Source organism: Bos taurus, chromosome 5 (genome assembly GCF_002263795.3).
Source record: "Bos taurus isolate L1 Dominette 01449 registration number 42190680 breed Hereford chromosome 5, ARS-UCD2.0, whole genome shotgun sequence".
In the NCBI taxonomy this organism is placed as follows: Eukaryota; Metazoa; Chordata; class Mammalia; order Artiodactyla; family Bovidae; genus Bos; species Bos taurus.
Window position 1 is genome coordinate 42940692 of NC_037332.1, and position 26491 is coordinate 42967182.

A 26491-nucleotide genomic window follows, 5' to 3' on the forward strand; every position below is an offset into this window, starting at 1 on the left:
TTGCTAGAAGATTAATCTTTTCAATTGGAAAAGAAAGAAAAGTTTTGTGACCACTGTCTTCCAAAAGATACCACATCCATCAATGTCACTGTCATTAGAAGCAACATCAATATTGTCTCTAGGGCTGTTGTATAATTAAAAAAAAAAAAACAGAGCATTTGTATCACCAGGTTATTAATAGTGTTACAAAAGATCGCATTACTGATATATTGCTAAAATGATTTTAGCAAACATTTCTCACATGTCAGATGGCTCCAAATTACTCATTTGCAATTCACAAACATCAGGAGGAGATAGAAATGTTTTGAATTGCTAGTATTAGATTTCTTATCTACTGTTACCCATGAAAAGTGAACAAGTATCCTTACCTTTGGATTTTAGTATCTCCTTGTGACATCATTTCACTATTTAGTTCCACAGAAAGTTGGGGACCTGGAGGCAAATAGCAATGGTTCTACGAAGTCCCTGGTAGTAAGCTGGTCGCCCCCTGCTGGAGACTGGGAGCAGTATCGTATCCTGCTCTGGAATGATTCTTCGGTGCTACTCAACATCACCGTGGGAAAGGAGGAAACACACTATGTCATAGATGACGTGGGGCTTATACCGGGAAGACGGTATGAGATAGAAGTCACTGTGGAGAGTGGAAATCTGAAGAATTCTACGCGTTGCCAAGGCAGGACAGGTAAGCAAATATTATGGTGTTAATGACTGACAGAACCTTAATTTGGACCTTCGTCCAAGTAACTCAGGTAACCATCAATATCTTACCCCAGCATTCCCTAGATTTGAGACATTTTAGGCTGGTAGACTGAAATAGGTTGGTAATGTTTAATTTTGTCAAATTAGAACAATAGAAATCACTTCCGCTAGTAAGTCCATTGTTGTATAAAAGAAAGACCTTTTTTAACATCAAAAGAATAAGGAAACAATCTGGGTGAATCCTCCCCACAAAGTAGATATTTGATAACTATTTCTTGATAGTTAGTGTTAAGAGAACCACTGGCTTGACCCACTGCTGACTAATGGGGGAGTTTCAGGTACCCCAGAAGAGTTGTTAAAGCAATGAGGGATATATTCAGATTTTAGGGCAGAGGAGAGTTTCTGAGACATGGATTTCGGTGTTCTTGCTGTCACCATTACACTGTAATTCCATGGGCAAGTCACAACCTCTCTGAGTCCATTTCCTCAATTCTCAAATAAGAAAGTTGACCTCTAAGCTCAACATTTCTATGCAAATCCCTGTGACATGGAATATGCCACACATAGAGTGAAATTCAAATATATTCTCTCCTAGTCTTGCCTGATAATAAGGAAATAACTACACTGATGCAGTGTTCTTAGAAGAATGTCAAAGAAAAGGACCAAGACATGTCTTTAGCTTGCCAACTGTGTCTTCCAGTCATCTCTTCATTTTCCAACTGTTAATATCTCCTGGATGATGATCAAAAATAAATGACCCAGTAATTTCCAAGAGTACTCTTTTGAATCCTTATTTCTGGTTATGTTACACAAACAATGTTTTTTGTGATTAGCTTTCTTTTTTTTTTTTCTTTTTTTTGCTAAATGCTTATAAGTATTCAGAAAAGAAATGTTCGACTAGAACACTTCTGTGGATGGAAGGGAGCAGGTCTCTAAAGAATACTCAAATGTATCCGAGTAAATCAATGACCCAGACATTGCTGTTGTTCAGTTGCTGAGGCGTGTCTGACTCTTTTCTACCCCACGGACTGCAGCACACCACGCACTGTCCTTCACCATCTCCCAGAGCTTGCTCAGACTCATGTCCATTGAGTCAGTGATGCCGTCCAATCGTCTCATCCTCTGTCGTCCCCTTCTCCTCCTGCCCTCAATCTTTCCCAGCATCAGGGTCTTTTCTAATGAGTCGGTTCTTCATATCAGATGGCCAAACTATTGGAGCTTCAGCACCAGTCCCTCCAATGAATATTCAGGATTGATTTCCTTTAGGATTGACTGGTTTGATCTCCTTGCAGTTTAAGGGACTCTCAAGAGTCTCCTCCAGCATCCAAATGACCCAAATGTCTACTGCTTTTTCCTCAGTCCCCCTGGCTGTCCTTCACCTTCGTGTCAAACATGCCAATGAAACCTCGCTGAGCGTCATGTGGCAGACCCCTGCAGCAGAATGGGAGAGATACATCGTCTCACTCATCGACAGAGACCTCTTATTCATCCATAAGTTGCTTCCCAGAGATGCCAGAGAATTCACTTTTACTAACCTGGTGCCTGGACGAAAATACATAGCTACAGTTACCAGTATTAGTGGAGACCTCAAAAATTCATCTTTAACAAAAGGAAGAACAGGTAATATTTTAAAATAAATTTTAGACTTTAAAAGTATCCTGTCTGCTGAATTATGTAGCATTCATCTTATAAATGTTCATTAAGAGCCTATTCAGTACTGGGCATACTGGGCATTGTGTGTGTGTATATATATATATATATATATATATATATATATATATATATGTATATGTATATATATACATATATACATATATATACACATACATTCATGTTTCATGTTTTCCATATATTTGCTCTCTGGGCTATAGTCTGGATAATTTCCTCAGATCTTACTTTTAGTTTATTCTTTTTTTCATTTTATCTGATCTGTTTGAAAGTCCACCCACTGAGTTTTAAATTTCAATTGTTATGTTCTTCACTTTTAAATATTTTCTTTGGTTGTCTTTCAAATCTGTTTTGTATTCTGTTGCTCTTTCCATTATCCCCCCTCTATTTCTTTAAGTAAATTAATGGCTTTTATTTTCAATCTATGTCTGATTAGTGCAATATCTGAAATCATCAGTTCAGTCCTGTTGTTTATTGAGTTGCCTGCCTTTGCCCATGGTGTTTACTTCTTCAAATGTTTGGGATAATTTACTTTAAACTCATATATCTTGGATTTTTATTTTGTGGGAATTTTTTTGAGATAGGTTTCAGAAGGAATTTTCTTTTCTTGAGATTCTTTCAGGTGCACAGGATTTTTAGCAACTCAGACATTTAATCGTAATTATCAGCCTGAGGTTTTTGATCACCCAGATTTTATGAAGTTGGGTTGCAAACTCACTGAAAATGTGATGAATTCTCAGTGGAAGTTTTTTTCTCCCAATAATAAGGAGGCTGAAGTATATGGGGAACAGGAAGGAAATATTTATTTCACTTACATTTAGAATGCAAGCTTTCAGGATTCAGTATTATGCAGAGTCACCTATGAGGTTCCTCACCCTGGAAAAGTCCTATTCATAGTTCCAGCAAAGCTATAAAATCAAAGCTTAGATTTATATTTGAAAGGTGCCCTCATGATGAAAGTCTGCTTCAGCTATCCAGTTACCTCTCTCACCTTATTATGGGTTTCTGAGAATTCATTACATCCTTGACAGCTCATTCATATATTTACATTTTTATGTTTTGTCCAGCATGTGCATTTGTGCTTATTGAGGGCATTTTCATGGTTTGTGCCAGAAATGAAAGTGTTTTTGTAGTGATTTCCCTTGCTGTGCAAGAGCTTTTAAGTTTAATCACGTCTCATTTGTTTTTACTATTATTTCTCTTACATTTAGGGGACAAATCAAGAAAAATATTATTACAATTTATGTCAAGAGTGTTCTGCCTATGTTCTCTTCTAGAAGTTTTATGATTTCCAATCTTACATTTAGGTCTTTAATCAATTTTGAGTTTATTTTTGTGTGTAGTGTGATGAAATGTTCTAATCTCATTTTTGTACATGTAGCTGTCTAGTTATCCCAGCACCACTTGTTGAAAAGAATATCTTTTCTTCATTGTATATTCTTGCCTCCTTTGCCATAGATTAAATAGCCATAAGTGTGTGGATTTAGTTCTGGGCTGTCTGTTCTGTTCTATTGATCTATGTGTTAGTATAATCTGAACTGTGGCTTGATATCTCCAGCTTTGTTCTTTTTTTCTCAAGATTGCTTTGATAATTCATGGTTTTTGTGATTCCATGTGAATTTTAGGATTTTTTTTTCTAGCTTTGTAAAAAATGTCTTGGATATTTTGGTAGTAATTGCTTTAAATCTATAGATTACTTTGGGTAGTATGGCCATTTTAAACATTATTAATTCTTCTAGTCCAAGAGCATGGGATGTCTTTCCATTTCTTTGTATCATCTTCAGTTTCCTTCATCAATGTTTTTATAGTTTTCAGACTTTATATTTCACCTCCTTGATTAAGTTTATTCTTTGATATTTTATCCTTTTTGATTTGTGGTTGTCATGGGATTCACATATACTGACCTATAATTATATCTACTTGGTTTAGACTGGTAGTTATTTAAGTTCTCATGCATTCTGAAAGACCTACATTTTTTACTTTCCTACCCCACATTTTGTGGGTTTGATACCATATTTTACATCTTTTGCTTATCCCTTAATTGTATATTGTTATTATAGTCGCATTTACAATTTTTTGTCTTTTAATGTATGTACTGGTTTATTTAAGTGGTTGATCCTTCATTCTTATTATATATTTGCCTTTTCTAGTGGGAGTTTTTCATTTCCTATAGATTCTTACTTCTTTTCTATTTAGAGAAGACCCCTCAACTTTTCTTTTAGGGTATATGTAGTATTGATGAACTTTTAGTTTTTGCTTGTCTTTAGTTTTTGCTAATCTCTACTTGTATTTTAACTGATAATCATCCAATCTTAGGTTGGATGTTTTTCCCTTTCAGCACTTTGAATGTATCATGCCACTGCCTTCCGGCCTGGAATATTTCTGCTCAGAAATCAGCTGACAGCCTTATAGGGATTCCATTGTGTATGCGTCTTTGTTTTTCTCTTGTTGCCTTTAGAATTTTCTCTTTAGCTTTTGCCATTTTAATTATGCTATATCTTGTGGCTTTATTTGGGTTCATCTTATTTAGGACCTTCTGTGCTTCCTGAACCTGCATATCTGTTTCTTTCTTCATGCTTGAGAAGTCTTCAGATGTAATTTCATCAAATACATTTTCAATCCTCTTTTCTCTCTCTTCACCTCTGGGACCCCTATAATGCAAGTATTGGAACACTTAATGTTATCCCAGACATCTTTTAAATTGCTTTCATTTTTTAAAATGTGTTTTTCTTTCTTTGTTCTGATTGAGTTAGTTTACATTATTCTGTCTTCTAGATCACTTATGTGTTCCACTAAGTCTGCTCCTCATTCCTGCTTAGTGTGTTTTTGTTTTTTTTTTTCTTTTATTTCAGCTATTGAGTTATTCATTTCTGGTTGGATCTATTTTCTGGTTCCTTGTTAAAATGTTCACTGTTTAGATGAACTTTTTCCCTAATTCAGTTAACATTTTTATTACCAATGTTTTTAATTCTTTGCCTGGTAAATTGTTGATTTCTGTTTCATTCATTTTGGGGGGGATTTACTTTTTCTTTTCAGTTGAGAGTAGTCCTCTGCTTTTTCACTGTGCTCTCTGTCCTCTTGTTCTACCATCTTGATCTCCCCCTCTGGCTTGTCTTTTCCTTAATTTATTAGTGTGTCTTGCAAAACATGAGTTTTTAACTTTGGTGTCCAATTTGTCAATTTTTTATTTTATGAATATGCTTTTGGTGTCATATCTAAGAAGTCTTTGTCTGACACAAGGTCATCAAAATTTTCTCCTAGAAGTTTCATAGTTTCAGGTTATAAATTTAGGTGTATTATCAATTTTGAATTTTTGTATATATGTGAGATATGAGGCAAGGTTTCTTTCTTTGCACATGAATAGCCAGTAGTTCTAATCCTCTTCGTTGAAAAAGACTCTCCTTTCTTTACTGAATTGCCCTTGCATCTTTAAAAAAACATCAGTCTACATGGTATATTTCTGGATCCTCAATTTTTTTCCATTAGTCTGTTTACTTTTTTTCCAACATCACACTGTCTTCATTACTGTAGCTTTCTAGAAGTCTTGAAATCAGATGATGTTAGTCTTTCAACTTTATTTTTGTTTTTCAAAATTATTTTGGCATATAATTTCTTTGCTTTCACATGTAATTTAGAATTAGAATTGAATCTTTCAACCCATGTACAGTAAACTATTTTACTTAATATGTTTATATTTTAATCAAAAAGTCAGTGATTTCTGAGAAAGGTTGTGCCAAGATTCAAATCCCTTTGCTTATCTATCATAATTCTGGGAAGAGGCACAAAGGAAATGTTGATCAAGTGCCAACTTCAAGGTCTGTGTAAAAAGATTTGTTAATGGACAGGTTAAAAATCACAATGGTTGTTAATTAGGTAAGGGGCACAGGCTCACAGGTGAGACAGATCAGGCCTTGGACCCCAGAATGACTCTTTCCTATCACTGTTGTATAGGCCAATTACATTTTTTGATAATTGATTCAGTTGTTATCATTATTATTATTATTATTTGATACTATATCTTATATTGTTGTAGCATTTTCATGTATAATAGGGCTTCCCTTGTGGCTCAGCTGGGAAAGAATCTACCTGTAATGCGAGAGACCTGCATTTAATCCCTCGGTTGCAAAGATCCCCTGGAGAAGGGAAAGGCTACCCACTCCAGTATTCTGGCCTGGAGAATTCTGGACTGTACGGTCCATGGGGTTGCAGAGTCAGATATGACTGAGCGACTTTCACTCACTCAAACATGTATAATAAGAATGGGCCTCTTGAGAATGTGCCAGTAAAGAATTACCAGTTTCCTACACTATAATCTAATCATCAGATTGAAGGGATTTCCCAGTACCACCCCATAACAACCATCCAGTAAATAATGTGACTTTCAGTTCTCATTGAGTAGGGACAGGTGAAATCCCATTAGGTAAGCAATTTTCAAAAATAGCACCCTTTATTATTTAAAATTTAAAATAAAAAATACTTAATAGGCATACATCTTATCCTTGGATATGAAATAATTTTGATTTTCCACATAAGCAGCTTTTTCAGAATGGTGGAGTCTCTCTAGGGGACTAGTTCTCCATATGTCACAGGAAATAAAGCTGACTGTCTATATCAAAGTATATGTATATATTTTAGCATTTTCAAAACTGCCTCCATTTTTTACTCCTTTTTGTCACACTTCCTTAGGGTAATGAAGTGTCATCTGTTTTTTCTTCCCTCTCTGCTCTGTTTTAGTGCCTGCCCAAGTGACTGGTTTGCGTGTGGCCAACCAAGGGACAACAAACAGTCTGTTTACTAACTGGACCCAGGCCTTGGGAGACGTAGAATTCTACCAAGTCTTACTGATCCATGAAAATGTGGTCATCAAAAATGAAAGTGTCTCCAGTGAGACTAGCGGATACAGCTTCCACTCCCTCAAATCAGGCAGCCTCTACTCCGTGGTGGTAACAACAGTAAGCGGAGGGATCTCTTCCCGACAAGTGGTGGTGGAGGGAAGGACAGGTAAGAAGAGTGTGACCTACAGATACCTGAGCACATGGTACCTCCAGAGTATATCCTAGAAGCCTTAAAACATCCTAAAGACAGACCCAACTCAGACCTTCCTAAAAGCCAAGTTTCAATGCTATTTAGATGGTACATGGTGATCTCCCAGGAATGGAAATTGGAGGATGAGTGAGAGAGGAGAGAATGAATACTAAATTTTCTAAAATCTCCAATACTTGTGTCAGAACTCCTAGAAAACCTTAATGATGACACAACAGTCATTTGCTGCCTAAGTTTATTCCTTCATCCAGCTGATTTTCTTTGAAATTTTTATGTCAGATTAAGGTAAGCAAGTCATAAACTTTAAAAAAAAAAACCATATCTTCCATTCTCTTTCTTATTCTTAGTTTTAAGACAGAAAAAACAATGATCTCCAACTTCTATGGTTGAAAGTTAATAAAATTCCCTAATCCCATATATTTTCATGGGCAACATTAAACAGTGTTTAATACTGTATGCCCAGAGAAGGCAATGGCACCCCACTCCAGTACTCTTGCCTGGAAAATCCCATGGATGGAGGAGCCTGGTGGGCTGCAGTCCACGGGGTCGTGAAGAGTCGGACACGACTGAGCGACTTCACTTTCACTTTTCACTTGCATGCATTGGAGAAGGAAATGGCAATCCACTCCAGTGTTCTTGCCTGGAGAGTCCCAGGGACGGGGGAGCCTGGTGGGCTGCCGTCTATGGGGTCACACAGAGTTGGACAGGACTGAAGTGACGCAGCAGCAGCAGCAGCAGCAGTAATACTGTATGCCACCTACAGTAAACAGTGTTCCTTGACCTTAAAGAGCTCATAGTCAAATAGGGCAGAGAGCTAAGTAAGCAAATAAGTATCTTATGGCAATATGTGTCAGACAGAGGTGTAGCACCAAAGAAAGGAATATAATTTTCTACACAACACAAAGAAAGAATGTAAATACAATATAAAATGTATGTTCTAGTTTCTTAGAAAGGAAAACAGTTAAATAAATCCAATAGAAGCTTTAATAATTATTAGTGACCTCAGATCAGGTCAGTGACTTTGCCTATTTAATTTCATATGATTATAAGAAGTTGGATGTCAGGCTCATCCCTCTATATTCCCAATGCTCAGATTCTGAGTATCAGCAGCCTATATCCACAGTTATGTCCTTTTCTAAAATCATGAATCTCATCTGCTTATTGAATCCGAGGACCATTAACTTCATTAACTCTCCCAAAAGATCAACTAAGTTGCTGAAAAGATATTTCTTGTCTAGGTAGAAACTCACTGATGTCTGCTCATTTCTGTCATTCTGTGGCAACTGATGCTGTTCTTCCTGATATCTTCGTTCTTCTCGTTTAGTGATTCTTGGCACTATCCATCAGTGTAGCATAATTGGATTGGGGGACCCAAAAGATTAGTTTGGGATCAAGAGGCCTAGATTCTGGCCCTAAGTCTCCATTAACTTATCTCTCTAAGCTTCATTTTCTCTTCCATCCCCAGTAATTCATGCCAACACCAGGTATCAGAGTGGGGAAGGAGAAATAAGTTGAGGAGAAGAGTTGAGAAGGAATTTGCATCCATTTCCCATTGAGTTGCAGTCGCATTAGTCAGATTACGCTGACTTATTTCCTGCTTATACAACTGTACAATGTAGGTGTTCCTGATTGGACAACTCTTTTGGTTGGTTCTTCTCCAAGCAGTAATTTAGGGACCCAGGGTCCTACCATCTGTGATTCTTCCTTCCTCTAGATCCTCGGAGGTCTCTTCATTTCTCCAGAGGATGGAGGTTATAGGGAGGAGAAAGACTACCAAAGCTGGAAGTAAACACATCACTTCCACCCACATTCCTTTAACGGGAACATTTGTATGACTACACTGCACTGCAGGGAGTGGCTGGGCAATCTAGTCTAGCTGTGTGTCCAAGAGGAAAAGGAAATGGTTTGGTGAGCAAGTAGTCAGACTCTGCTACATAGGTTAATTCCATCTTAAAATACCCCAAGAGCTACCCAGCTTATTGTGCTATACTAAAATAGTTTGGTGTCTGAGATCACTTGATAAACAGGACTTGTAATTATTTTATACTGTATTTTAATGGCAACAGAGGTATCAGTATTTGGCCAACATTATATAATAGAAGTATGCAAAAAATAGACAAGAAATTCTTTGAAAAATGATTGTAAAGTTTTGAGCAGAGGACAAGATATGAATAAATATAAGCATCAGTTATTTTATTCAAACACATTGAGTGCAGACATTATAATGAAAAAGAAGAAAAATGGAATATTACTATGGAAACACAATAATGAGAATTTTGAAAGGTGCTTTGGTTAGTATATTTTGAACATGGTAGATTGTAAAAATAATTCAGTGGCTAAAGCCTTGATAATCATTACCATCTACTCAAATTGCTGAAGTATTAGTCAAGGTTGAAATAATTCATTTATACTTCTACAAATTTTAAACATATATATATAAAAGCTCCCAGCTTAGATAATGTGGCAAAATATTTAAAATTTAAAATATTAAATGTATTTAACAAATCTAGTTATAACCTGAAAAAATGCTAATTCTAAAGAAAAATAAATTTTATATCTGTCTTTTAATTTTTTATATGTCTTCTTAAACATGAATTTATATTTTGGTAATATTTTTGATAATTATATCTTTTCTAATAAAATGTTAGTAGTTGCAAATTTTTCCAGCAGTTTTGAAAAACAAGCATAGTTATTTTGAGAGCTACCAAGGGATGTGAAAAAGAAGGAAGGGAAGAAGGAGGGAAATCATCAATACACAAATAATATGGCTAAAAGTTCAATTTATATCTAGGAAATGTCCATATACATGGAACAGCATCAGCAGAATTATTCAATAGAATGCTGTTTATATCTTCAGTGATAGATAAGTGCTTATATAGATGTAAAAAATACTGGGGCTTAAATCACAAAGTCAGAGCATATTAGATAAGAAGGATTCTCCTAGGTCATCTAGCCAAATCCCAACAATTATATGTGATGTACAGATTTTATGAAATTATATGAAAATATTTACCTGAAGTCAGTCAACCAATGATGAAAACTGCAGTGGAGTTCATATATACTATAATATTTTATTCTGATATTCACTACTGACAGTACTATTTGTTGTGCACTTATTTCTAATACAGGGAATAACTATTATTCAGCATCACAATGATTAATTTCCAGACTGTACTAGTAGCTGGGGAACTCCTGGAAGGCATCCGCATCTTTCCTATTTTTGTACGATTATGGTGGACACCAGAGAAGTCATTATCTCCATGACAGGTCTTTGGGCCCGCAAGTCTGGTCTCCAGACTAGTTGCTTACGGAATAGATGTTTAAGTTTATTTCTCACCACTAGAGGGCAGAAAATGCTTTGCAAAGAGAAATACACCCCTTTCACTTGTGTTCATGATTAGACACCCCAGAAATAAATAACTTAATCACAAGAAGATCAAAGCTATCCAATGTCTGAGACTTTTAGAAAAGCCATTGTATCTTGAGTACCTTTCCCCTCAAACTTCTTTTCTTTATCAATGGGTTTGGATTCAAGCTCATACATTTAAGATGTTAATGTTTGTTCCCTGTCCTACAAAGGAAACCTCCTGACACACTCACATATAAATGCCTCCACTTAAAATACTCTGCAAACAGTCACACCATGAAAATTCAATAGCAGTATCCTTATATTAATGAGGCATCCAAAATACTTCTTGCGTTTTCATTTTGGTTAGCCTTCTGAGGTAAGAACTCTGAGCTTCCCAAAGCTAACGTGAAATCCTTACACTTCCTTGACACTTCCTAGGTAATCAGATCTTCTGAGTCCATGCCGTTTGTGCTGACTGCAGTAAATGATTCACAATTTGACTGTACTTTTCTTTTTAAATATTCTTCCCCTCTTTAAAATCCCAGTCCCTTCCAGTGTGAGTGGAGTAACGGTAAACAACTCTGGCCGCAGTGACTACCTCAGCATATCCTGGCTGCCAGCTCCTGGAGACGTGGATAGCTACGTGGTGACACTCTCCCATGACGGCAGGGTGGTTCAGTCCCTTGTGATCGCCAAGTCTGTCGGTGAATGTTCCTTCAGCTCCCTCACCCCAGGCCGCCTCTACAACGTGACCATAACTACGAGGAGTGGCAAATATGAAAGTCATTCCTTCAGCCAAGAGCGGACAGGTGAGGCTTTCATGAGATACAGACTCTCTTAGAACCAGCCGCCTACGTGGTTCAGGGCATCAGGCATGCATGTGTGTGTGCTACGTCGTTTCAGTCATGTCCAACTCTTTGTGAGTCCATTGACTGTAGCCCACCAGGCTCCTCTGTCCATGGGATTCTCCAGACAAGAATACTGGAGTGGGTTGCCATGCCCTCTTCCAGGGAATCTTCCCAACCCAGGGATTGAACCCACATCTCTTACATCTCCTGCACTGGCAGATGGGTTCTTTACCACTAGCACCACCTGGGAAGCTCCTCAGGACGTCATAGATCTGCAGCAATTCTGTAAGGACGGGATTAAAGACTGCTGAGATCACAACACTGTTGCAGAGTCCTCATATTTTGACCCAACAAGTTCCTTATGTGAGCAGATGATACCTTCAGAATAAGATGAACACAATTTTTGTGGCTAGAGTTCATAGTATAGAAGGCAATGGCACCCCACTCCAGTATTCTTGCCTGGAGAATCCCATGGGCGGAGGAGCCTGGTGGGCTGCAGTCCATGGGGTCACAAAGAGTCGGACACTTACTGACTGATTTCACTTTCACTTTTTACTTTCATGCATTGGAGAAGGAAATGGCAACCCATTCCAGTGTTTTTGCCTGGAGAATCCCAGGGATGGCGGAGTCTGGTGGGCTGCCATCTATGGGATCGCACAGAGTTGGACACGACTAAAGCAACTTAGCAGCAGCAGCAGCAGCAAGTACTTCTGTTTAGGGAGTACTTTTCGGTTGCTAGACCCTGGCTTTATATATGTTCACTAATTTAATCCTTATAAAGTCCTTATTGAGGTGGTTGTTATTATTCCCATCTTACAGGTTGTGATAAGTGTTGAACCAAAGTCCAAGGTAACTTGCCCAGTTATTTAACTTGTTAAACAGCCGGGGCATTTCACATCCTGGATTTTAAACTCAGTTCTGAATGACCCAAGAGCCTATAATGTTCTCTGTCCTGAAATTCTTCCTGAAATGTCTGTTGGTCAAGACCACTGTTCATCCTTTTTTAGTGGAGGTGAAAATTTGAAACTTTATAGTTCTGCGGCTAGAAGCAAAATCTTAGCAAAGGCATTGAAGCCCTGGTCTTCAATGTGCTATAAAGAACTAAATTTAGACAGCTACCATTTTCCCAATTTACTTATACCTCCTGGGACTTACATCTGTGAGTACTGCTTAAGGTGCTGTTAATGTTCTGTCAAATCTTTCCTGCTGAGCTATGGGTTGATATTTACATTTTAAAATGTCAGTTTTCCATGAGGATCTGGGACAACTAATATCATTTAATGCCCCAGCACAAGATCTGAAGCCTAGTAGTAGGCACTCAGTGAATGTTTGAAGAATGAATAATCAGAAATCACTTAGACTGGAGGTTTTTACCTAGTGTTTCATTAGGTAGACTTTTGGAAAGTAGTACCCCCAAAATTTTCTGTGAAGTTGTTGGGGACAGGGGAAGTACGTGCATTTCTTTGGAAAGAGAGTGGATGGCTTTTTATCAGAGTCTTACAATTTCTATAACCTCAAAAAGTTAAGAACCACCAATTCACATTGTTGCAGCATGCTAGCTGCTAGCATTGAAGGTGTCCATAGAGTGGTCTAATTCCATCTCATTTGAGATAAAGCCCCAGAAAGAAACTGTGGCTTCCTAAAGGTCACATGGCTGACCAGTACCCAAGCTCAACCATACTCAAGGGCTGTTTCCATTACATCATGTTCTTTCTGAAAGCACTAGTCAGAGATATAAAGAGATAGTCCTTACCCTCAAATGATTTAAAGTTTAATTATGCTGATAGCACAATACTGTCTTAGATCTGAAAAGCAGATTTCTATTTACAAAGCAGCCTCATGTCAGCATTTTATGTTGATTTAACTTGGAGCCTAAAAATTGCCAGAAATTAAAGGATATGTCATCCAGTCACTCACCCTTTTCTTTCCCTTGGTGTTAATTCATGACTGTTCCCTGTCCACATGACTTTCATATTGCAAGGTCTTGTGCTCAGATTGTTTTTAAATGCAAGAGAAGTGAGTCTTTGTTCAAAGCACCCTTTTGATTCTTTACCAGCATGAACTTGGATTTGGCGCATGACTAATCAAGGCAGACCATTGCCCCTGACAAATCAGTTTAACTGGAGTGTCGTGTCTGAGTTGTTGCCTTGTTGATTTTGGCTGATTGTCTCAATGCCCTTTTCCTTTTCTAATGCTCTTCTTCTACATTTCTGGTCATAATGTCAGTATTTCTAATTCTGTACCACATCATCTCACCACGCATCAAGGCAACTCTCACAAATTACCCTCAGTTCCACCTGGAGAGCCCCTTTTTGACTTAGCGTGGTATTCAGCCAAGTTTTTCTCCCTGGAAGAGTTGCTTTGTCTTTAGTAAATTGCCCTGATCATCAACCTTTCTTAGCTCATACAATGGAGAAGGCAGTGGCACCCCACTCCAGTATTCTTGCCTGGAAAATCCCATGGATGGAGGAGCCTAGTGGGCTACAGTCCATGGGGTTGTGAAGAGTCAGACACGACTGAGCGACTTCACTTTCACTTTTCACTTTCACGCATTGGAGAAGGAAATGGCAACCCACTCCAGTGTTCTTGCCTGGAGAATCCCAGGGACGGGGGAGCCTGGTAGGCTGCCGTCTATGGGGTCACACACAGTCGGACACGACTGAAGCGACTTAGCAGCAGCAGCAGCCCATACAAACAGCGTCACTCTGGAATGTATTCTCTGTAAGTCTGTGATGACTAAATTCTAGCAACATGCTGATTGGTTCCAGGTAAACATCTTGGGGAAAAAAGCATACTTGCTCTTGCTCCACATCTGGATTGTGATATATTCCAGTATAAAGCCCAGCACACATAAGCCAACAAAGGATAGTAGTGCACCTTGTCAATGTGAGAAGGATCATGAAAAATGTAGCTTAGATACCAAAATATTAAAGTTTCTGGATCATTTCACGCTTGGGGAAATGTGGGAGAGAAAACCTGGACATAGGCTTAGCATGTGATCAGAGCAGAAATCCCTTGACATACACCAAACACAGAGATTGCCGAGATCCAGAGAACACGGTGGCATTGAGATAGAGCTTAGCACCCTGGATCCGACTGAGTTCATATCTCGTCTCAGTTCTCCTTCTCATTAATATTTATAAAACCCAGTTATGCCAAATAGTAATTCATCTGGGGCCTACTTTTGAATTAAAATACAGCCCCAAATTAAAAAATAGAATATCCGTGATATCATGCTCTAAGTAAGAATTGGCTTATTTTACAGTGCTCCTGTTAACAAGCATTCATGGATTGATTGATCAATTGAGAGGAAAACTATAGGTTCATAGAATTGTTTATTTATATAGTTATGGGGAACGTCAGGTGCACAAAATTGAATTAATCGTAATTCTTGGCTCAGGGTCCTATGTGTCAGTTGCCACTTTGCCAGTTTTGTGTTTTAGGCATTTAATTAATAATTTTTAATAATTCAATATGTACATCAGAAAGCACTATCCAGAACAAAAGCTAGGGACTTAATAATCTACATCAGATCATGAGATTCCCTCCTCACTAATCCATCCCACAATAGCCATCATCTTGACTCCTATTTTTCTCTCTTGCCTTCCTTGTTGCAATTTTATTATTTATATAATCCTAAAATTATATATTTTTTAAATTTTCAGTTGTTTTGATATAAAATAGGTATTTTCATGCAATCTGTAATCTTCTGGGACTTAGATTTTTTTCACTTAATATTAAATTCATCCATATGTTGTGTTTTGCTATTAAGGGCAAGAAATCCGGATTTTTGTGTTTTGAGTTAAGAATAACTAATTATGACTTCCATATACTGTTTCACTGTGTTTATTTACCAGTTCATTCATTCAGTCTTCTATGAATGAGCACCCTCTCTCACACTGGGTTTTATCAGGTTTTTAAATTTTGTCAACCACATGTATGTAAAATGGTACTTTACCACGGCCCTAACTAGCATTTCCTTGATCACCAATGATACTGAACATATTTTCATGTATCAATTACCACATGTCCTTCCTCTTCTTCCACTTTGTTTTGGATTGTTTATACTCATGTTGGTAACTTATTGTCATATATTGAGTTGCCAAGGTATGCTGGAATTATTAATGTTATCACCGTCATTCACATTAATCATCAGTTATTACATTTAATGTTCCATCTTGTACATGACACTTTGTATAGGCTAACAATAGGATTAGAATTCATTCATCAGGTTCTGTATAAAAAGATCCATTTAATCACTCCAAATAGTGTAACCATCTTTCCTCTCCAGAAATTTGTGATCTGAAGGTCTAAGATTTTTTCTTTTAAATGCACACAGTAAAAATCTACTCACTTTCCTTTATCATCTAAGATTGTCATCTGTGATCAGTGGCTCCCTCAGAATCATCCTATATCTAGCTGTTTTCTGTTCTCTTTTTTCAGTGCCTAACAAGGTCCAGGGAGTCAGTATCAGCAACTCGGCCAGGAGTGACTATTTAAAGGTATCCTGGGTACATGCCTCTGGAGACTTTGATCACTATGAAGTCACCATTAAAAACAAAAACAACTTCATTCAAACAAAAAGCGTTCCCAAGTCTGAAAATGAGTGTATATTTGTTAAGCTAGTCCCTGGACGGTTGTACAGTGTTACTGTTAGTACAAAAAGTGGACAGTATGAAGCCAGTGAACAAGGGAATGGAAGAACAAGTAAGTGGAAAGATTGCAAAATGTGATGGTTGGTTGGGACTTTAAAGGTCATTTGAGTATATAATTTATCTGAACCTTGCATTTTATCTACTTACTGATCAGTAAATTATATTCCCAGTTAGTCTCACTTGGAACTAACATCATTCAGCCAAGCCAGGACCTTGTAATCACAGAATATTTATTGACAGATAAAAGCAAGCATAGTGGACAAGCAGGAAGGCCAAATTTCACATTTTTCTTCCCTGTCCTCCTGCATCATGCATTTAAAGTTCTAGACATCTTATTTTATCTTATGATTGAAATCATAACTCATTTTATAATTATATCCTACCAACACTTAGCATATAAGATTTATGTAAGGAAAAAAATTACAATTTTAATAGTGGCTTCCAATTTTTCTTGTTTAATTATGCGTGAAGTTGCTGACGTGGTTTATTTGGGGAAGAGAGATGTTTGCCAGTTCTGTGAATGTGATTCATAAATTATTGTGGAGTAAACTCTAATCAGTCACTTTCTTGAAATGTCTTCTTATAGTCCCAGAGGCTGTTAAGGATCTCACGCTGAAGAACAGGAGCACTGAGGACCTTTGGGTGACATGGACACGAGCTGATGGGGATGTCGACCAGTACGAGATCCAGCTGCTCTTCAACGATATGAAAGTATTTCCTCCTTTTCACCTTGTCAGCACTGCAACTGAGTATCGATTCACCTCCCTCACACCAGGGCGCAAGTATAAAATTCTTGTCTTGACGATTAGTGGAGATGTCCAGCAGTCGGCCTTCATCGAGGGCTTCACAGGTAATTGGAAATTCAGCTCTCAAACCTGACTAGATAGAGCAGTGTATTTAGCATGTTGGGTAGCCAAGTATTTTGGTTGAGGATTTGAAGGGCTAAGGGATGAGGAAGGAGTGGCAAGAAAGGAGTTTATCTTGATAGTGACAATGATGTTGTCCAAGCTGGTTTAACAAAACTGAAGTATAACGTAGGGAAGAAGAAAAAGTTTCTGAAAAAAAAAGCATTGAACTGATGTGAATAGCTGTTGCTGTGAGTCATACAAATTAAGTAGAAATAACTGGGTTGGTTGGTTGGTCAGTTGGTTGGTTGGTTGTGTATTCCTTCTTTGGAATGCTATTGGGGGTGTTGCTATAACAGCTAACATTTATTGTGAGTTTACTGTGAACTGGACGCACAGCAAAGAACTTTATGTGAAAATTTTGTTCAGTCCTAACAATTTCATGGACTGGTTACTATAATTATCACTGCTGTTTTTCTGATAAGGAAATTGAAACTTACAGGGGTTGAGTAATTTGCCTATAGTCCTACAGCTAGTAAATAAGGAAACCAAGACTTGGGCCAAGACAGTCTCACCCTCTGTATAACTGGCATTCTTCATTTCCACTCACTGGCCCTAACGTCCCTCTAAATTTCCCCTATCAACTTTGGTTCAAGTGGAAAAGTCAGAGAAAAATGGTAGACTGATAGCAATTTTTTCATATGTATTCTTTCAGTAGATGCCAAAAGGTAGGAAGCATGAAAATTTTAGTTGAAAATTTCCACAACTCATTCTCTAAGTGATTTTTTTTTTTACATTTACTGTCTTTTCTTAGTTCCTAGTGTGGTCAAAAATATTCACGTTTCTCCCAGTGGGGCAACAGATAGCCTGACAGTGAACTGGACTCCTGGTGGGGGTGATGTGGATTCCTATGTGGTGTCAGCATTCAGGCAGAATCAAATGGTCGAGTCTCAGACTGTCCTCAAGCACATCTCTGAGCACACATTCCAGAGGCTGGAGGCTGGCGAGCAGTACCGGATTGTGATCGCTTCTGTCAGCGGGTCCCAGAAGAACCAGATCGATGTGCTTGGGCGGACAAGTAAGTGTCCACCTGGAAAAGGGCCAGGTAGTTCTCCAGGGCCGTTCACAGATGGACAATATCCAAATTCAAAACCACAAAATTTATACGGTTCAATGTGGTTTCAAGAGCTTTTCTCTGGTTTCAAGAGCTTTTCTCATATTTTTTCTTTGCATTTTCCTTTTTCAATAGAGATGTTCAAAGCAAATGAAAGGTAATTAGAAAACAAATCATATGAATAGATTTTTTTTCTCACTCAAGGAATATAAATAGCTGATTTTCTAACCTATGCATTTTTCAAAAGTTTACTCCTTTCTATAAATTCTTTAAAGAAAAATACACTTATGTCATCTATTTCATTTGTGATAAATTAATAATATTCTGTTTATTTATTATTAATGCATGCTAAGTCACTTCAGTCGTGTCCAACTCTTTGCGACCCCATGAGCCATAGCCTGCCAGGCTCCTCTGTCCATGGCATTCTCAGGCAAGAACACTGGGGTGGGTTGCCATATCCTCCTCCAGGGGATCTTCCTGACCCAGGGATTGAACATCTCTTACATCTCCTGCCTTGGCAGGCAGATATATTAATCAGTTCAGTTCAGTCACTCAGTCGTGTCCACCTCTTTGCAACTCCATGGACTGCAGCACACCAGGCCTCCCTGTCATCACTAACTCCTGGAGCCTGCTCAGATTTGTGTCCATCAAGTTGGTGATATAATCCAACCATCCCATTCTCTGTCATCCCCTTCTTCTCCTCCTTCCTTCAGTCTTTCCCAGCATCAGGGTCTTTTCCAGTGAGTCAGTTCTTCGCATCAGGTGGGCAAAGTATTGGAGTTTCAGCTTCAACATCAGTCCTTCTGATGATATGCAGGACTGATTTCCTTTAGGAATGATTGGTTTGATCTCCTTGCAGTCCAAGGGACTCTCAAGAGTCTTCTCCAACACCACAGTTCAAAAGCATCAATTCTTTGGCACTCAGCTTTCTTTATTGTCCAACTCTCACATCTATACATGACTACTAGCAAAACCATAGCTTTGACCAGGCGGAACTTTGTCGGCAAAATAATGTCTCTGCTTTTTAATATGCTGTCTAGGTTTGTCATAGCTTTTCTTCCAAGGAGTAAGCATCTTTTAATTTCATGGTTGCAGTCACCATCTGCATTTATATTAATTACACTATTCATATAGTGCTTTCAAAACAAAAATAAGCTAGAAGCACCCTGTAAATACCAGGCATCTAAAACGATCCTTAGGGACTTTCCCGGTGGTCCAGTGTTTAAGACTTCACCTGCCAATGCAGGGGTGCAGATTTGATCCCTGGTCAGGGAGCTAAGATCCCACATACTTTAGAGCCAAAAAACCAAAACATAAAACAGAAGCAATATTGTAACAAATTCAGTAAAGACTTTAAAATGGTCCAGTCCACATCAAAAAAAAAAATCTTAAAAAAAAAATAATAATGATCTTTAGCCACACTACAAAGTAGAGATCATTATCTTCATTTTATAGATGAGGACAGTAAGGCTCAGAAAGTTTATGAAACATTATCAAGGATACATGTAATAAGACCTAGAACTATAATTCACATCTAAGTGTCTCTGACTCCAAAGTTCATGGTCTCTCTACCACGACACAATATGTGCTAGGTATCTTCTACCCTCATGACCATTTATTTAGTTGTGGGGCCTGGGCCTCTGTACTGTGCCCTGCCTGTCTCTATTTCATATGTATCTCCAACTATATGTCAAGCACTATGTTAGAAAATGGAAACTTAACAGCATGATAGAGCCCTTGACCAAAGAAGTCTACAGTCTAGAGAAGGAAGCAGAGAAATGAAAAGGCAATTACAGTACAACACAATACTTGTTCAAATAAAAGTAAAAATGGGATATTATAGAAGCAAACAAAAAGAGTCAGGGGGACTTGCCTGGTGGTCCAGTGGCTAAGACTCCATGCTCCCAATACAGGGGGCCTGGGTTCAATTCCTGGTCAGGGAACTAGATCCTACATGCCACTACATGCCACAGCTGAAGATCCTGCATACTGCAACTCAGACCTGGCACAGCCAAATAAATAAATAAACATTTTGGGGAAAAGAGAGTCAGGGAAGGCTTCCAGGAGAAAGTAACATTTAAAAAGATACTAGGAGATTATCCTGGTGAAGTATGTTGATCTGGTTCAAGCAGAAAAGTGAAGGCCTGGAGGGAAGAGGATGCATGGCACATTTGAGGAGCTACACACCATTATTTCTAGAATAAAGATGTGAGCCATGTGGCCAAGTAGGTAGATGGACCTAATTGCCAAGGGCCTCATTGTTAAGGTTATAGAATTACAGAGAGCAATGAAGGGCCTTCAGCATTGTGTGCTATGAGAATCTGCCAAACACTGCAGTTTGGAGCAGTGGGACATGAGGAAACTCTGGTCAAGAGACACTTGCAGTGCTGTGAGTGAGAAAGGACAGTGTCCTAGGCTAGTGCAGTAGAGGAGGAGAGAAATGGAGAGACCCAAGAGATGTAAGATTTAAGGTTCAGGAATGACAGGACTCATGCTTGATTATGTAGAAGGCGGAGGGTGACACGTCAAGTTTCTGACTTGGACCAAGAGATAGAAACAAAGAGCACTAAGGAGGTGGTGGAAGGGCGATGAGGAGTTCCATTTGGGCATCTTGAGAGTTGGGAGTCTGTGGAACATCCAGAGAGGAATGTCATTTGCAATACTAGAAGAGAGATCTGAACTGAGTTTAAATCTGGGAGTCATCACCATATGGGTGACAATTCAAATCATGGGAGTGGATGAGATCTCTTGAGGAGATGGGGTAGAATGAGAAAAATACATAATCATAGAACACTAAATATTATTGATAAACAATACTATCTGGCCTTTCACATCAGAAGCCATAAGACAAAGACTGTTATATGCTAGTGCTTAGGTCAAGGCTTGAAGCTTTGACCTGAGTTAATCTTGGGAAGGAAAGTCTAAACAAACAACGTAATTCAGTCATCCAAACTATATTCATTGAATGTAAGTTTGTGCAGCGTTCTTCCACTTCGTAAATACTTAGATACGTATAACTCTGCATATCTCTTAGTGTCACTCTCACTAATTTTTCTACTTGTTTGACTTCAAGATCCTTTCTAAATCAGAGGGGGGAAAATAGAGAATCTAAGCAGTTATATGGATAATTCAGGTCAAGAAATACTGGGTTGGCCCCAAAAGTCCATTCCATAGGGTGTTACAGAAAAAGCTGAACAAGCTTTTTGGCCAGACCAACACTTTGTCTGAAGGGCACATGAAGAGTGTCAATGCAACCATGAGGTATCATCTTCCATCTGCAGTTGATTTAGGGAAGTTTTTATCAATTGATTACTTTGCCCTAAGTGATGGAACCTGCTTCTCTCTAATTTTTTTTTTTTTTTTTTGCAGTCCCAGCATCTGTTCAGGGAATAACTGCAGACAATGTATACAGTAGTCATTCCTTAATAGTAAGTTGGCAAAAAGCTGTTGGCATGGCAGAAAGATATGATATCCTACTTCTGAGTGAAAATGGAATCCTCCTAAGTAACACATCAGAGGCAGCCACCACGAAGCAGCACAAGTTTGAAGACCTAACACCAGGAAAGAAGTACAAGATACAGATCCTGACTGTCAGCGGAGGCCTCTTTAGCAAGGAAGCCCAAACAGAAGGCCGAACAGGTAATTCGCACAGCTTACTGTTTTGTGCAAGATACAGCCTTGTCTGCCATTCCTTAAGAACCGCAGACTCAAAGGGATGAAGTAACCTTGGGAGATGAAGTCTATTTCTTGGTACAGCAGGAACATGCACGATGATCTTCCACTTCCACACCAGCTGGCCTGTTCACACAGCCTTCAGCTCACCACACTCCAATTCAAGATTCTTCATCAAAACTGGCTCTGTTCATTTCTTACTGTTGCTGTAATATATTGTCACTAACTTTGTAGCTCAAATAACACAAATACATCATCTTACAGTTCTGTAGATCAAAATCGGAAAATAAGCCTCATGGCGTCAAAGTCAAGGTGTCAGGTCACAGAAGGGTTGTGTTTCTATTCTAGAGACTTTATGGGAAGAATCTATTCCTTGCCTTTTCAATTCTAGAGGTCACTCACATTTCTTCCAGGAGTGACTTCACTCCAACTTCTCTGCTCTTCCACCTCCTTCTTCCATCTTTTACAGACTCTTGTGATTCCATTGGTCACCACCTGGACAATCCTGAATAATCTTGTCACCTCAAGATCCTTGACTCAATCACACTTGCAAAGTCCGTTTTGTCACAGAAAGTAACATATTCACAGGTTCTGGAGATCAGGACATGGATGTCTTTGGGGGCCATTATTCAGACAGCACCGCTGGTCTAATGATTATTTATTAAGTACCTAGTTCTGAAAGGACTTTCCTGGTAGCTCAGAGGGTAAAGAATCTGCCTGCAATGCAGGAGAGCTGGATTCGATCCCTGGGATGGGAAGATCCCCTGGAGAAGGGAACGGCTACCCACTCTAGTATTCTTGCCTGGAGAATCCCATGGACAGAGGACCCTGGTGGGCTACAGTCCATGGGGTCACAAAGAGTCGGACATGACTAAGCAACTTTCACTTTTCACTGAGAAGAAAATTAAAGCAGGAAAGTGGGTTAGCAAGTGTTAGAAGCTTAACATTTTAGATAGTACAGTCCTGAAAGGTTTTGTTGAGAGGGTGACAGTTGAGTAAAAATTAAAAAAAAAAAATTGAGAAAGAGGATGGTATAGACATTTGGGGAAGAGTATCCCCAAGTAGCACCACCACCTGGGAAGCCCAGGCGGTGGTGCTGCTGCTGCTGCTAAGTCACTTCAGTCGTGTCCGACTCTGTGGGATCCCATAGACAGCAGCCCACCAGGCTCCCCCGTCCCTGAGATTCTCCAGGCAAGAACACTGGAGTGGGTTGCCATTTCCTTCTCCAATGCATGAAAGTGAAGAGTGAAAAGGAAGTCACTCAGTCATGTCCAACTCTTTGCAACCCCATAAACTGCAGCCCACCAGGCTCCTCCATCAATGGGATTTTCCAGGCAAGAGTACTGGAGTGGGATGCCACTGCCTTCACTTGCATTGGCAGGTGGGTTCTTTACCTCTGGCAGGTGGTGCTAGAGGTAAAGAACCCACCTGCCAATGCAAGTTAGATGTAAGAGCTGCCGGTTCAATCCCTGAGTTGGGAAGATCCCCTGGAGAAGGGAATGGCAATCCACTCCAGTATTCTTGCCTAGAGAATCCCATGGACAAAGGAGCCTGACAGGCTATAGTTCATAGAGTCACACAGAGTTGGACATGACCAAGCTACTTAGCCCATCCCCAAGTAGAGCAAACAGCAAGGCAAAGATCCTGAGGCAGGAGGGTGGAGGCCAGTTGGAGGAACAGTGATGAGGCCACTGTTGGCAGACAGTGAGTGACAGCAGAGTGGGAGGAGGTGGTTAGAGCGGTGACTGGGATCCTAAGCTGATGGCAGTCATAGAAACAATAAGGGTCCAAAGCTAAACTAACTCAGGGGCCTGAGGAAGAGTAGTAGATACAATGAAGAAATAGTCCTGTGTTAGATAAGATGGCACCGAGTGGCTGAGTGGAGTGTAAGAGGAGGAACAGAAGAAGATTCTAGAGTTTCTCCATGGGGTATTGGGTGGAAGATGATTCTGTTAACTGAGATAAGAGAAGATGGAAGAGAGAGTGTCAGGGAAGAAGACACAGGGCTCAGTTCCGGACTGAGTCTGAGATGTCTGGATGATGTGTAGACAGAGGTGAGCAGTAGGTCATTGAAAATAGAGACCCACCTCAGAAAAGTGAGCTGAGGATAAAGACTGGGATAAAAATTCTAGTTAAATTCTCCATGTTTTAGTCTGTTCAGGATTCTGTACTGAGCATATCATAAACTAAATGGTTTGAACAACAGACATTAATGCTCACAGTTCTGGAGGCTGGAAGGTCAAGGTCAAGACTCCAACAGATTCGGTGTCTGGTGAGGGCCCATTTTCTGGCTTACACCTCCTCACTGTGTCCTCACGTGGCGGGGAGGGCAAGAGCACCCTCTGAGGTCTTTTTCATAAGGCACTGATCCCACTCACAAGGTCTCTACCCTTAAGACCTAATTATCTCCCACTGGCTACACCCGCTAGGTTTCAATGTATGAATTTGGTGGGGGGAGGGAGGAGCACAAACTTGCAGACCATAGCAATCTATAAAGTGACTGGGATTGATTGCTGAGCTAATATTATGGATTATGAAGGGGACAGAAGATGATACCATGGGAAATACCAACTTTTAAGGATCTGGCACACTGCTACTGCTACTGCTACTGCTAAGTGGCTTCAGTCGTGTCCAACTCTGTGCAACCCTATAGACGGTAGCCACCAGGCTCCCCCGTCCCTGGGATTCTCCAGGCAAGAACACTGGAGTGGGTTGCCATTTCCTTCTCCAATGATCTGGCATAAGGAGAGGGGAAAAGCGAAAGAGCCCAAGAAAGTGTATGGAGTGGAGAACCCAAGAGAAACTGAGACAGGTGTCCTGTCTTACTTCCACTGGCATCTTAAGACTTCTTGGGTGTCAGGCAGCATCTGTGCCAACAGTCTGGAAGCAGGTTGTTTCTGGTGGCACTCGATCACCTTGCCAGCAGGTAGCATGGAAGGGCAAAGGGGTTGCAAAATCCTAATGTAAATCTTTTATATATATATATATATATATATATATATATATATATAGTTTTGGCTTTTCCTCTTCCTTCTCTTTCCCTTTGTTGTTGTTCAGTCATGTGCAACTCTTTGTGACCTCATGGACTGTAGCGCACCAGGCTCCTCTATCCTCTACTATCTCTTTCCTATATCTCTAATAGAATTTTCTTCCTGCTTGATTTTCCTTTCCTTGTCCGCTCACTCTCTCCTCCGCTCTGCCCTTCCCTCCAATGGTCACTTTTTAGCTCTCAGATGGCACTCAGAGATAGTTTTTTTTTTTGTCTCTGATCTAGCTCTTAGTATGGGAAAAACATTTAGTTACACAGGTCAGACTAACATTTATTTTATAAATGTAATAAAATATATAAATATATTTAAGTTATATTATATATTATAAATATATATTTATATAAATATGAATATTTAAAATGTCTTTGAATATAGTATTCCATTAGTGTTTTTTTTCCTGTCCTCTTGAGGTTTTGTTTTTTAACATTAACAGTTCCAGCATCAATAATTCACAATATTCAGATTTATTTGCTTTGGGGTCTCCATGAAGTCAAGTGTTTTCAAAAGCAGGGACCACGTGTTTTGAGCTTCTTGTTGGACTGTGGCCATCCAGACGTCAGTCTGGGGCTGTGTCAGAAATGTGCCAAAACTCAGTCTCACTCTGTTGCTTCCTGATTTTTCTAGTCCCAGCAGCTGTCACCAATCTGAGGATCACAGAGAACTCCACCCGACACCTGTCCTTTAGCTGGACCCCCTCAGAGGGGGAGCTCAACTCCTACAACATCTTTCTGTACAACCCAGATCGAACTCTTAAGGATCGAGCTCTAGTTGACCCGCAAGTCCAGAGCTTCTCCTTCCAGAACTTGCTACAAGGTCGAATGTACAGAATGGTGATTGTAACTCACAGTGGGGAGCTGTCGAATGAGTCTTTCATATTTGGGAGAACAGGTAAGACCTGGACTCAATCTGTAATGAACTACAGGGAAATTGTCACAGTACTCACTGGCTTTTCCTTGATTTGATTTTAGTTTCCTACTCTACCCAGGGTGTAGCTTTATATGAAATTTGTGACCTTTATATGAAATTTCTAACCCTAAATCAGACATTTGATTTATATGTCAAAATAGTTTCTGCATTGGTTTCTGCTTTGTTTCCACCGTGTGTTTACCTCATAAGAGTTTGGTGGAAAAATGAATCTGGCTCCTCCACTTGCCAGCAAACCACTACAAGAGGGTTATAATACATCGGGTTCAATTCAAACTGTGCCTTTCAGCTTTCTACAAGAAATAGATGGAGTGGGGAGCAGGTGCAAAGGAGGGCAGCTACAAACGAGACAAAAAGCAATGACCACTGTGAATCAGAAACACAGCACTAGATGCAGTGAACACAAGAGTTCCGGGAAAATGCAAAAGAAGCATCTCTGGCTTTCACATAAGAAACTGAATCTACTCTTTCTCCACTGTTGTTGTTCAGTGGCTCAGTCATGTCCAACTCTTTGTGACTCCATGGACTGCAGCATACCTGGCTTCCCTGTCCTTCACCGTCTCCCAGAGCTTGCTCAAACTCATGTCCATTGAGTTGATGATGCCATCCAGCCATCTCATCCTC

The 26491-nt window shown here is 39.4% G+C and overlaps 1 protein-coding gene across 3 annotated transcripts in view; it reads left to right on the top strand.

Annotated features, from left to right (window-relative positions):
- The window catches only part of PTPRB (protein tyrosine phosphatase receptor type B), a 130533-nt gene that overhangs the window by 55318 nt on the left and 48724 nt on the right, over window positions 1-26491 (top strand). For all 3 annotated transcript variants that reach the window (XM_059886183.1, NM_001205297.1, XM_005206432.5), the window contains 9 exon segments: window positions 413-682; window positions 2059-2319; window positions 7102-7368; window positions 11305-11568; window positions 16051-16314; window positions 16849-17112; window positions 17922-18185; window positions 21591-21860; window positions 25568-25831. In XM_059886183.1, the coding sequence (XP_059742166.1) occupies window positions 413-682; window positions 2059-2319; window positions 7102-7368; window positions 11305-11568; window positions 16051-16314; window positions 16849-17112; window positions 17922-18185; window positions 21591-21860; window positions 25568-25831 (2388 nt within the window).